At 44.1% G+C, this 11790-nt stretch overlaps 1 protein-coding gene across 1 annotated transcript; it reads right to left on the reverse strand.

Annotated features, from left to right (window-relative positions):
* Positions 1–622: 622 nt before the first annotated feature.
* LOC6617775 lies at positions 623–6252 on the reverse strand. The gene has a single exon (XM_002042051.2). It carries the CDS (start codon positions 5111–5113, stop codon positions 2471–2473), a length of 2643 nt encoding a protein of 880 aa, XP_002042087.1. The 5' UTR covers positions 5114–6252; the 3' UTR covers positions 623–2470.
* Between the last annotated feature and the right edge of the window lie 5538 nt (positions 6253–11790).

Below are 11790 nucleotides of genomic sequence, written 5' to 3' on the forward strand. Positions count from 1 at the left end.
CTCCTTAGGGCATTCCATATGCCCCGTTCACGGACATGATTTTGGCCTCCCCCGATTAGCCATATCGATTCAAGCCACACTTTTAGCTTGTCTGCGTGTGTGTGTTTGAGGTTGGCTTTTTGGGTTGGGGCTGGGGTTTTAGGTTGGGTTTGAGGTTGAAATGCATAATTGGCGATTAGACGATTGGCCCTAATATGCCAAAGCGCAGCAGCGAATAACATGGGAAGCGCAGCATGGCCAGCTTTGGCTTTAGCCCCATCTTCGGACAGCATTCGAATGGCCAACTAATTGGGTCATGTCATCCCCACGTGACCTGCGAGCACCACCACTGCCCCCTCTGCCCGGCTAGCATGTGGCATACCTACCTTTGGCTGAAATCTTGGTGGTAAAAAATAATGACAATGGTTTATGTTTTTCGTTTATATATAGATATATATAATGTTATATATATTTCCTTTTAGCTTTGTTGTTCATTCAGTTGCTTTCATGCATTCAATGCCCGCTTTTTGTCTGCGGGCTATCTTCTCTCTCCCTCCCGCTCTCGACTTTCTCCCACTTTCTCTCCCTCCCTTTCCATCGCTTGTTAGCTATGCCGCTCTGTTGATAAGTGTACACATCTATAGACTATATACTATACGTAGGTTTATATTATACAATACATAATACATAAGTTCAACTTAAATGCTACGGTTTTTTCTTGCTCTCTTTTTTTTCGTTTAAGATTACTTTCGGCTGTGTGTGTGTTCTGTATCTGTGTTTGTGTGTGTGTGTGTGTGCCTACGAGTCCTTTGAAGACTCCTGCGCTCATTTAGTTGCAAAGAAAAAAGTCTTTGGTTTACCTTAAAAATATTATTTTGTTTGTGTTTCCTTCTGGTTTTTGTTGTCTGCTTAAATTCTAAGTCTTAGCACATACGGGCAATTAATATCTTGTGGATACGCTTTAAATCGTTACAAGGACAAACTGACATACATCTACATGTACACGTGCCTGTCTATGTGTTTGTGTTGCCTGTGATGTGTTAGTGAGTGTGTGTGTGTATGTATGCGTGTGTGTGCTCTTTGAGTACAATTTACATATGTTATATTACGTATGCATTCGTCGAATATTTTTCTCTGTCTTCAATTTGAATTTTCTCCGATTGGTTTTCATGTTTGTTTTTTGACTGCCCACAGTTTTTATTTTCTTAAATTTCTTCCCCTCGAGTTTGCATTCTGATTGATTTAGTGGGAAATTTAAAAACATGTGGTATTGTTTTTTCAAAATTTGTTTCTTAAACTTTTGGTAGCAGTAAATAACGTTTAAGGGTAAATAGTATACAGCAAATAATGTTTTGGAGAAAGCCGACTTAATTTGATTACGATTGAGTTTTTGCAATTGCAATAATCATCATGAAATAAAATAAATGCAAAATAAGCTGGATGCCAAAATCATGTTGATATGTTGGAGATAAAAGTAACAGTTTGGTAAAATTAAAAAAAAAGGAATTCAATTCAATTGTTAATTAGATAACAATTTAAATTATCTTGTATATAAATAGAATGTTAGATAATAATGATTCCAAAAACTTCTTCACTGCTACCACTTTGGTAAGACTTATAGTCCGCCTTAGTTTAACATTATTTCACAGCTTCTATCGGGACATAGAATGGTTTCAACAATAGTCGGTTCAAGAATTGGTTTTCTTTGTCTATGGGTTATCTAATATATACAGTTACCAAGATTTATATAACTTCTTCGGCAGTTTTACCATGCGTATGCATACCACACATGTGAACGTATATTTTACAAATGTTGAGCCACAAGTTTGGGATTTTTCGTGTCTGATTTATGATAATAACTCTTGGAGGAAGGGCTTATTGGTTTTGGGTTCCTTTTTCCTTTTTTTTCTAACCGAACAACGAAGATATTACACACACACACATGCACACACATAGTCACATACATATTCATATATATATGTGTATATATGTTCATATTTATAGATTTAGTTACATTCACATGGTTGGTTTTCCATATATTTTTGGGTTATTTTTTACGTTATGCGGGGAGTTGAGAGTTTGTCATGTTATTCAAAGAAAGAATGCTGTACATATCCTATTTTAAATTAGTTTACGTTTACAATTAGTTTAGTTTAGTTTAGTTAGTTGAGTTACTTGCCAAGGAGAGTATACTTTAGTGTAGTGCAGTTGATTTCGTTTTAGCTTTCTCTTTGCTTTGGGCAATTATTATCTTCATTCGCATTATCTTTTTGTCAGACACTATCACAAACAGTTCGCTTGCACAACAATCGCTGCTCGCCTAGGACCCCGGAGCTATCTATCAGTGTTATACCTAAAAGAGCTACCTCCCCATCCGTCGCTACATCTTATTTGTTTTTATTTTTTATATCTTTTGTTTAGTTGTGTTAAGTTTAGTCAGTTCTTGGTTTGGTTTCATCCTCGCAGTTCCTTCCCCCGAGAAGCGCTTCGCTTACACATCCGTGCCGCATCCTTCCTGGTATCCCTCGTCCGGCGAATTCCGGCTGCTGCTGATCAGGGCCCTTTTCAGCGCCGTCACGGGCGGCAGGACGGGCACACCGCCCTTCTGCCACACCCGTATCGTCTTGGCGTTGATTGGCTGCCCGTTGGGCAGGATGGAGCAGGAGGAACTGGAGGTGCTGGGGTTTGCCGCCTGGTTGGCATGGCCACCGCTAACCGCTGGCGTCGGCGACGACCGGGAACTGCCGCCCCCGCCACTGCCCTCGTGCAGACGTGGCAGTGTGCGGCTACTGAAGTGCGGACTGCTCCCGGTGGAGCTGCCCTCCTGCTTCTGATGGTTGAGCGTGGAGGTCAGCTGCTGCTGGAGCTGCTGCAGTGGATGCATCTGCAGCTGGTGGTTGTGCTGGTGCTCTGCTCCCGGCACCAGAGGCAGACCATAATCGTTTGGGTAACCCGATGAGGAGCCACCCGACAAATTAGTGGTCACCGTCGACGCCGTCGAGGTTCCTCCACCGCCACCCGTCATCATGCCCTGCTGGAGATGAGATCTGGGAAAAGTCTTGCTGAAATAATCCGTAGCCGCCGTTCGCTCATGAAGGTCGTACAGCTGAGTGGAGTCTATGATGGGCGTCTTGTCGGTGTAGCGCTTCATGAAGAGGTCATCCGCGGATGTGGTGCCCACTGGAGCACCATGTTCCCACAGACCCGAAGGATACAGGGAGTCGCAGCCGTTGGCGCGACTATACTCCCCGCTACCGCCGACTCCAACACCACTGATGGGTGGTATCTTCAGATCCGCAAACTCGTCGCTCCCAAAACGTTTGGTGTCATTGATGAGATCAGGATTGTTGCCACCGTTTCCGGTGGATCCACTGGGCGAGATGAAACAGGAGGCAGTGGACAGGACACTTCCGTTGTTGTCATATCCTTGCGTGGAGTACGGAAGATCTGTTAGCCTCGGAGGTTTCTGTACGGGATTCGCGCTGCGCTGATCATGAACTCCATGGGGCACACCTCCCCGTCCGCTGCTCTTCCGCTCCAGAGTTCCTCCCTGCACCACTCCGCCATCGATTATGTTGGCCACAGCTCCATTAGCGATGACCACGCCGCCAATACTGCCATTTCCCGTTGCGGGCTGGGTCTTGTTTGTTATGGAGTTCTGGTGGTTAACCGATGTTATCACCTCCATGTGATTGGGCGTCTTGCTATCGACATACGGCTGCCGTTTGACCCTCAGGAGAAGGCACATGATAACCCCAAGGGCAAACACAATTAGAGCAACCAGTGCGGCACTCAGACCCACAATTTGGCCACTACCCAGGGAGGCCATGCCCGCAGCTCTCATGCTCACGTGCAGGGTGAAGTTGGCCTCGGCCATCCCAGCTCGATTCTCGGCCACGCAGTAGAACTCACTGGAATCCGTTTCCTGTGCGTTGGTCAGCACCAGTTTGGATCGCTTCTCGAATCCACCTTCAACCTGCTCCAACATGTGTATCCTCTGGTACGCGGTGAAGGCCGAATTGTTGGCCAGCAGCCGTCCGTTCCAGTACCAGTTGATATTCGCAGCTGGAACCGCTCGAGCCCGACAAGTAATCGAGGCATTCTCGCCCATGGCTGCCTCCACATAATGCGATATGGGCAACATCTCCGGTCGGCAGGCAAACTCATCCACATGCAGATCCGCAAAGCTGCGATCGATAATCCTTTCGGGGCCACCCGAGCAAACCGGAGCCACCGGATAGGGTATGTTCCTTTGCATCAGCCAGAGCTTCGTGTCCCTCAATCGACAATCGCAGAGCCAGGGATTGTCGTGCAGTTCGATGCCATGAAGTCGACTCAGGGTCTCAATTGTCTTTGGCAAAAGCTCGCTCAGTTTATTGCCATTCAGTCGGAGCAACGTCAATCCTTGGAGGCCACCAAATGCCTGGGCGGAAATGGTCTGAATATCGCAATGCGACAGATCCAATTTGTGCAGCGATGGTGTGTTCCCGAAGGCCTGGCTCTCGATTTTGTGTATGTGATTGGAGGCCAGGGTGAGTTCGCGCAGTGAGGGTATGTGGCCCAGGGCCAAGCTGGGCACGGTAACCAGCAGATTATGTGACAGATCCAACTCCACCAGATTGGTCAGTCCCTTGAAGGTCTCCCGCTCGATTTCGCCGATCTTGCAGTTCCTCAGATACAGCTTCTGCAGATTCAGCAGATTGGCACGGATGAACTGCTCGTTGGATAGGGTTTGCAGCTTATTACCAGACATGTCCAGCACCTGGGTATTGGGATCGATGTGCTCGGGTATCTGGATGAGGTGGCGATCGATGCACTCCACCGTCTGCTTGCCACCCTTCCACTTGCAGGCGCAAACCGTTTGGCAGGTGCTTTGCTGCTGGGCGGGTGGATCCAAGTCGGAGTGGGTGGGCGGAAAGTGCTGGCTGGGGGGCATGTAACCATCCTCAGTCATCGGCTGGGTGTCCGCCATGGAGTACACCTCGTTCTGGGACGAGGGGGCGGGCCTGTAGCTTCCAGGGCCCGATGACGATGCTCCTCCATTGGCATACAGATGCAGCTGATTGTAGCGAGTGCCCAGGATCATTCCAGGCAGCAGGGTGAGGACCAGGAAAACTGCTTCCCCGATATACATTTTCCTGGCTTTTTCTTTAAGTCTTCTAGTTGAGCGTTCTAGGCCAAAGCCCAGTGTTTGTTTACGATTAGCAATATCATGGGGGTTTCAGTTGTTTTATTTATGATATGATGAGTTAACGATTTTCACACGAATCCATCGGTCTTTTTGTAAGTTTTTTAATTTGTTTATGATATTTTATGATTTTATCTAAGTTAGTTTCTGATGTAAACTATTTGATGTGTCCTGTTTTGATATGGAAACGTTTCCAGTTCTCGTTTAAATTTATACAGATTTTGCATTACTTTTTGCGTAACTCAAGGATATGTTTCGTTGGGTTGACCTTTTGCTCTTACTTTCGTGCGATTGTATCCTTCGTTTTTCTGCGCCCCTCTTTTAATTATGATATGGAAACTTCCTTATGGGTCAAGCGGAAAATTGATTAATTGCCGCCTTGGCTTCACTTGTTGTTGCTGTGGTTTTCGCCAAGATTTTCATGTTTTGCCGTAATTAGCGCTCGGCCAGACCCAATGTTATTTATAGGGTTAGCTCCCGCACACACACGCGCGCGCTCTCACCCGCACACACACACACACACACTGGCACACTCGTTTGGATGATAATCGTTTTTATTTTTCGGTCAACGAAATTCGTATTTCCCTGTCTGTTTTTTCTATTATTATTTTTCTACGCAATTTTCTTCAGCTACTCTGGATTTTTTCCTCTTCACGTGCTGCTTATACATGTGTATATAATATGTATGTATATTTTCTTATTTTTTTGAATGGTTTGGTTTGTTTTGTTGCTTCGGTTAGCACATTTTGCCACGCAAAGCTTTAATTCGCATCGCGTTTTTTCGTCGTTTTCGGTTTCGTTTTCGTTTGCGCTACGAGCGAGCCTCGGTCCACGCGAAAGGGGATGGTGTTTGAATTGGATTTTTGGAGCGAGGGCGGCGCGATAAGTTGTGATCTAGGCATTGATTGCGCCCATTGCCATTGCACACTGGCAATTGTTTTCACTGCACAAAATAACGGTGTGTCCTGGCTAGCGGTACTCTCACACACAGACACACACTCCAGCGGCACTCTTACACACACAACGACAGCGACAGCTACAGCGGGAACGACGCAACCGCTCGGCAGCGAACATCGACTTGAACTGAACTGAGCTTCTTCGATTTCAATCAAAGCCTCCGCAGTCGCATTGCCACTCGGCCGCCGCCGAAGCCACTTCGATTGCTCTTCTGCCGCTCGGCTCGCGAGCGAACAAAACGGAGAAAGCAGGCAGAGAGAACTGTGTTGCTGCAACCGTTTCGCAACATTCGCATGCAACATGTGGGGACTAGCGAATCGGTTGAAAGGATTATATTACACACGCCTCAGTTGTAAAAATCTCGAATTGGCTTCGCGCAGTATAAACAAGGATTTATGCGGTATAAATAAACATCCGTGGGCCGATCGCATGACATCATTAAATCGCATTTAATTGGCCCGACCTGTTTTGTTGTGCTTTATAATAATATTAGCTGTGGTTGCGGTAATAATCAGGCATTCCTTGAAGTAGAACATTTAAAAAGAATGTAGACTTTGATTAAACGTACAAAGGCCAAACTCTTATCCGCCAAGAACTCAATTTATATTGTGACCTCTTCGAGCTTCGAATACTTGGAACTGCAATTGTTTTCTTTTTTTAAAGCATTTTGACAGCTGAGGCATAAATAACATTAATTTACCAACATATAGAATCTCAATCAGCTTTCGAATTTCTTTATTTTGCCAAAGAAGATACCTTTCCGACTAACTAACACGTCTGGAAAATGTTTTACAAAGTTGTCGAGTCTGTTTACAGCGTTTGAATGTACTTTGGGTGTTCCTAACTCGCCATCCCCATTGTTTATTCCCATTCATCGAGGCCCCCGCTTCTCCTCCTCCGCACCTATAGTCAATCAAAACCAAAAACAGACCCAAAAAAGAAGGCAAATTAAAGCAGAAAGCAGTACACGAATAGAAAATAGTAGCAACTTGCTGGTTTTTATTCTATTCTAAAGATTTCATTAACTATGCCTGCTAGAGTTAATAATACTTCAAGATCGTTCCAGGAAATAGGATGCGCTTATTTTAAAATATTTTATAGTACAGTGAAATATTTGGAAATTTATTAATTATTAATACATTTTTTAGTATTATATATTATTATTATATTATATTATTGTATTATTATATCATACCACATTTATTCCAATATGATTTTTAATACACGACATGTCATTTTATGTTGAATATTTCTTTGATTTAATTTAAAAGTTGTGAGTTAAAACCACAGTATACCCTAATTTTTTTCAGTGTTGAACAACAAAAAGAACTGCAAAGCTTGCAGCCGGCAAGACGAATGAGTAGCTGAAAAAAGGCGACTTCGCTTCGCTTGTCTCGGCTTTGCTTGGCTTTGCCAGTCGAGTGCGGCGTAATTTCAGTCTTGACCGAATGAGTCACATCCGCCAGATACGAGATACTGAAGCTAAACTGAATGAATTGGCTGGAGCTGCATGGTGTGCACAAATTTCACAATGTGATGATTTTATGGCCGGCTCGTTCATTCAAGATCGGTTTGCATAGTGAAAGAGCTCTCATGTCGACCGATCCGGTCGCAAAGAAACTATCTCCGCTTAGTTTAATGATGCTCCAGAACCAGAACCCAAACCAGTACCAGAACCATAGTCAACACTGGGAATGGGACTGGGATTGGGAATGGGAATGAGAAGAGCTCAAACTAATTAGCCCGAGGGGCCAGAAGTTGAGCTTGAAGTGGAGCCAGAAATTGCGTATAAGTTACTTCACCTGCGGAAGACTCGGGGCAGCTACATGATACCTCTCGTGTCTTTTGGCCAGACAGGAAACGCTCTCAGTGTTACCTGTTTCGCCCCACTCCCTTCCCACCCTGTCTCTATTCCATATGAATGAAACTGCAGCCGAGATGTGCCATACCATCTACCATCTACCAGATGCCTCCGTCGAGATTCAGGTACAGATTCAGATTGCCTGAGAAGTTTTCGCAGCAAACTTGTTTACAGCCAGCAAGCGCAGGCATGGGGAAAAAAAAGACAAAAAAAAGCAGAACTACTTGCCTTGTTGTTTGTCCTCTTTCGGCCGAGAAAAAACGCGATTGCATATGCTTGTTACACTCCAAGATACATTTTCCGAAAAGATACATTTCCATTTTCCCACCCACTCAACGAAAACAACTGAAAGCTCAACATGGCAGACATTGATTAAGGTCAGTTATGATTGCTGTGTATTATTTTCTCGTATTTTCCACTGCTTCGTTCGTTTGTCTAAGCTCTAAAAAGTGAAATCTCCTCTTGCGTGTTTCGGTTTTTTTTTCCGTTTTCCGTTTTTGCTGTCGAATTTTCGTTGAATTGTTGGGCAGTCATGCATGAGTATCTCTGAGTTGACTTCAGGTACCCAGAACTAAGCAGATTGGGTTGAAAGTTGGAACTTTATTCGCTTGAATTATTAAGTGGAAAGATCTTCTCATGTTTGGGCATTTTATGTCAAGCATTTTGGCCACGTAACTCTGCAAGGGAAATAATTTATGTTGTGCTTAAAGTTTGCTTTAAATAGTTGGTAAAGGCTTGGAAAATAAATTACAAAATATTTTCCTCGAAATCATATTAAAGGTTAACATCTTCACCTTTTATATATGCTTTCATGGATTTATAATATTTAATAATTGGTAACACACGTAGTATCTTAATATGAAAACTAAAACTGCCTTCGTTGCAAACTCGTTATAATAAAATTATTGTTTTCTCCGCATAAAAATATTTGACTTCCTTTTTCCCAGCCCCCCTCCCACTTTCCCTCTTCGGTTTTGTCCACGCTCGACTGTATTTGACGATCTTTTGCTTGGGTTGGCGAAAGTAGAACTCGGCCACTATGCAAATGACTTCTGGCCGCAACGGAAGTTGGCAAGAAAAAAACGCTGATCGGTAGCGAATGATCAACAGTTTCGACTGATATTTTTGATTTTTTTGCACCTTTTACTATTTTTTTGTTTGCTGCACTTCACTGTTGGTTGACTCCCCCGACTTCTGGTGGTTATAAATTTTGTTGACTTTCACGTTTCGCATTTGGCGTATGAGCGTTTTTTTCTGTACGCATCAATTAGCCGCAGTTAATTGGCCAAAATGCTATTTGCGTTACGCTTTCTGCACTTGTCTGCCAAGAAAACTTACCGCTAATCTTCGGGCCGAACAACTTCCGTCTTGTCGGTGGAAAACTGTAAAATTTACAGTGTAAAGTGTGCAATTAAAAATCACAGCAGCCGCAGCAGAAGATGACTTTGAGTTGTCTGACATTCCGCTGGAATTCAGCAAAAACAAACCTTTGCGTTCATAATTTGAAAAATCACCTGGTCGAGCTCCACGTGGGTGATGGGTGGCCACAAGCGTCCTTTGTGTCCGTAATACTGCGCCTAATTGCCCTTAATTTATTTAACTTCAAGCTGTGCTCAGACTTTGGACCAAAGTCCACCCACCTCCCCGAATTCCACGGAGTCAAGGGTTCGCTGCGTGTCCTTTTGGGTCACTTGGGACGTGGCCGGAGTCTCGTTGTCTAGGAATCTCCGATTTGAACAAGTGTCCCTCGGTCCGGTGTCCAGTCCCATCGGCATCATCGTCGGGCACTCAGGAGCTGGCTGCTTTAAAGGTATTCGCAATTTGTCATGATCTCAGGTACGATTAATGCGAAAATCTCTGGAAAAAGTTATAAATTGTTAAATGTGAACATCATTAATAAGTTCGCTCTGGATGGGCGGCACTAATTGGATTTTTATGTTCAGTATTTTGTTAGATTAGTATTTGCTATTAGGCCAAAGGAGAAATTAATGTCTGATGTCTTTATAAAAATTGATTTCGAAGTTATTGAAACAAACTAAAATGCATTAGAATTAATCAAAGATTTAGAGCAAGCTCATATATTTGAGAAGTAATTGCATTAATTAAAATATAAAGCAGAAGCACACATATCGGGCAGTTTTGAATTACCCCTTCACAATTATTGCATTTCCAAGAGTAATCAATATCCATCTGGCAATGTCTTCATCTGGATTTCCCAACTCCCTCCAATGTGGCATTCAACATTTCAACGTATCGCCCAACGGGAAAATTACGAGCATTGTGGGTGGCGGTGGGCGTTGGGCGGTGTTGGGTCACTAAACGCTCTAATTATTTTCAAACTGTTTTGGATTTAAATGTCTCTCGGGCGTGTGCAGTGGCAAAAGCAAAAGCAGCAACGACACTGGAAATCACTTTATCTTCATTTTGGGGCATTAAGCCGCTTAGTGCAGTCGCCGTCCGATGTCCTTTTGCTATCTCTCTCCGTCTATCCGGCATTTCAGTCGCCTGCAATTATTCAAAGCGCTCCAAATTAGGTAATTGCCCTTTAAAGAATCATTCTAATTATTTATGTTTATATGTGGCCCGCAGTTGCGTTCCCTTTCCCCTCCCCCTCACTCGACCCACTTGCGTTGCATATCGCCGGCATCGTCATCGCCTGACCTACGAACCCCAACCACCGCCCACTCTCCGCGCCCCTGCGGCTGCCACGCTTGTTTGCGGCCTTGATTAATGGAGTCGTCCTGCGGCCGTCGCTTGGATCGCTTGGAGCGTCCTGGAGGAACAACAATTTAGTAGAGTAGCACGGGCTATTTTGTATTTGCGTAGAAAGAATATTAGAGTATTAGTATATTTGGCGGTACTAGTTAGTTGGTTGTTTCCCAACTCTGTACGTAATATAAGATCATAAAAAATATTGAAATTTTAGTTTTCATCATTAGAGATTTAAGTTCGTGCCATCACAACTCTTTCACACTTTTAGTAGCTATAATTAGAACCACATAGATATAACATCTTTATTTCCTAATTAGGCGTTAATTCATTTATTTTACTTTGCCGAAATTAAGATGGCACACTTGATGAGATACTAGCAATGCCCTTTCGCAGGATACAGGGCCAGCGATTGCGACGATTACAACAACCGTTCAACAGGCTTCCTAGGAATACGGGTGCGGACTTTGCTGCCCCGGCTGCTTGGCTTGTTTTGTTTAGATTTATGTCAAATTGTTGGGGTCATGCGCGACGCAATGCGATGGCGAAGGGGAAGGCGGGAAATGTCGGTGCAGGGGGTGGCAGATGAGAGAAAGAGGCGGTGCCCCTTTTAGGCTTTTCAATCAAAACGCGCTTAAGTGGTTTCCAGCTCAGTTTTCGGGCCATGGGCGCCCGAAGAGGCGCCACCATAATTGGCCGAAATTAATTGTTTGTCTAATCAGTTCATTGGATGCGACGGCGGCGACTGTTTCGACCATTGAACTCAGCGGCTTAGAGCCATCGAACGTGGCCCGAATCCGATGCCCAATCGAGATATCGACGGAAAGCAGCTTTTATGGTAATCTCTCTCTCACTGCGAAAGATGAAATCGATTTGGCGCTTGCCAATTTATGGGGCTCAAAGGGAGAGAGTTGGGTTGCCAAAGCTATCCATCCTTAATTGAAAATCAGTTGTAAATTTATGAGGGGTTAAGTGTTGAGCACAGGCTGCAAAAGGGTTTCAATCAACGGCTTAAATACGAAGGCATTTTTTGTATCCCTTTTGATTATGAAAACAACATGGCAGCCTATCAATTTATAAAAAAATGGACAACACC

The sequence above is a fragment of the Drosophila sechellia genome, chromosome 2L, assembly GCF_004382195.2.
Source record: "Drosophila sechellia strain sech25 chromosome 2L, ASM438219v1, whole genome shotgun sequence".
NCBI lineage: Eukaryota > Metazoa > Arthropoda > Insecta > Diptera > Drosophilidae > Drosophila > Drosophila sechellia.

Bases quoted from the DNA above. Each gene is read 5' to 3' on its own strand.
- LOC6617775 (XM_002042051.2), bottom strand. From the start codon at position 5,113: ATGTATATCGGGGAAGCAGTTTTCCTGGTCCTCACCCTGCTGCCTGGA.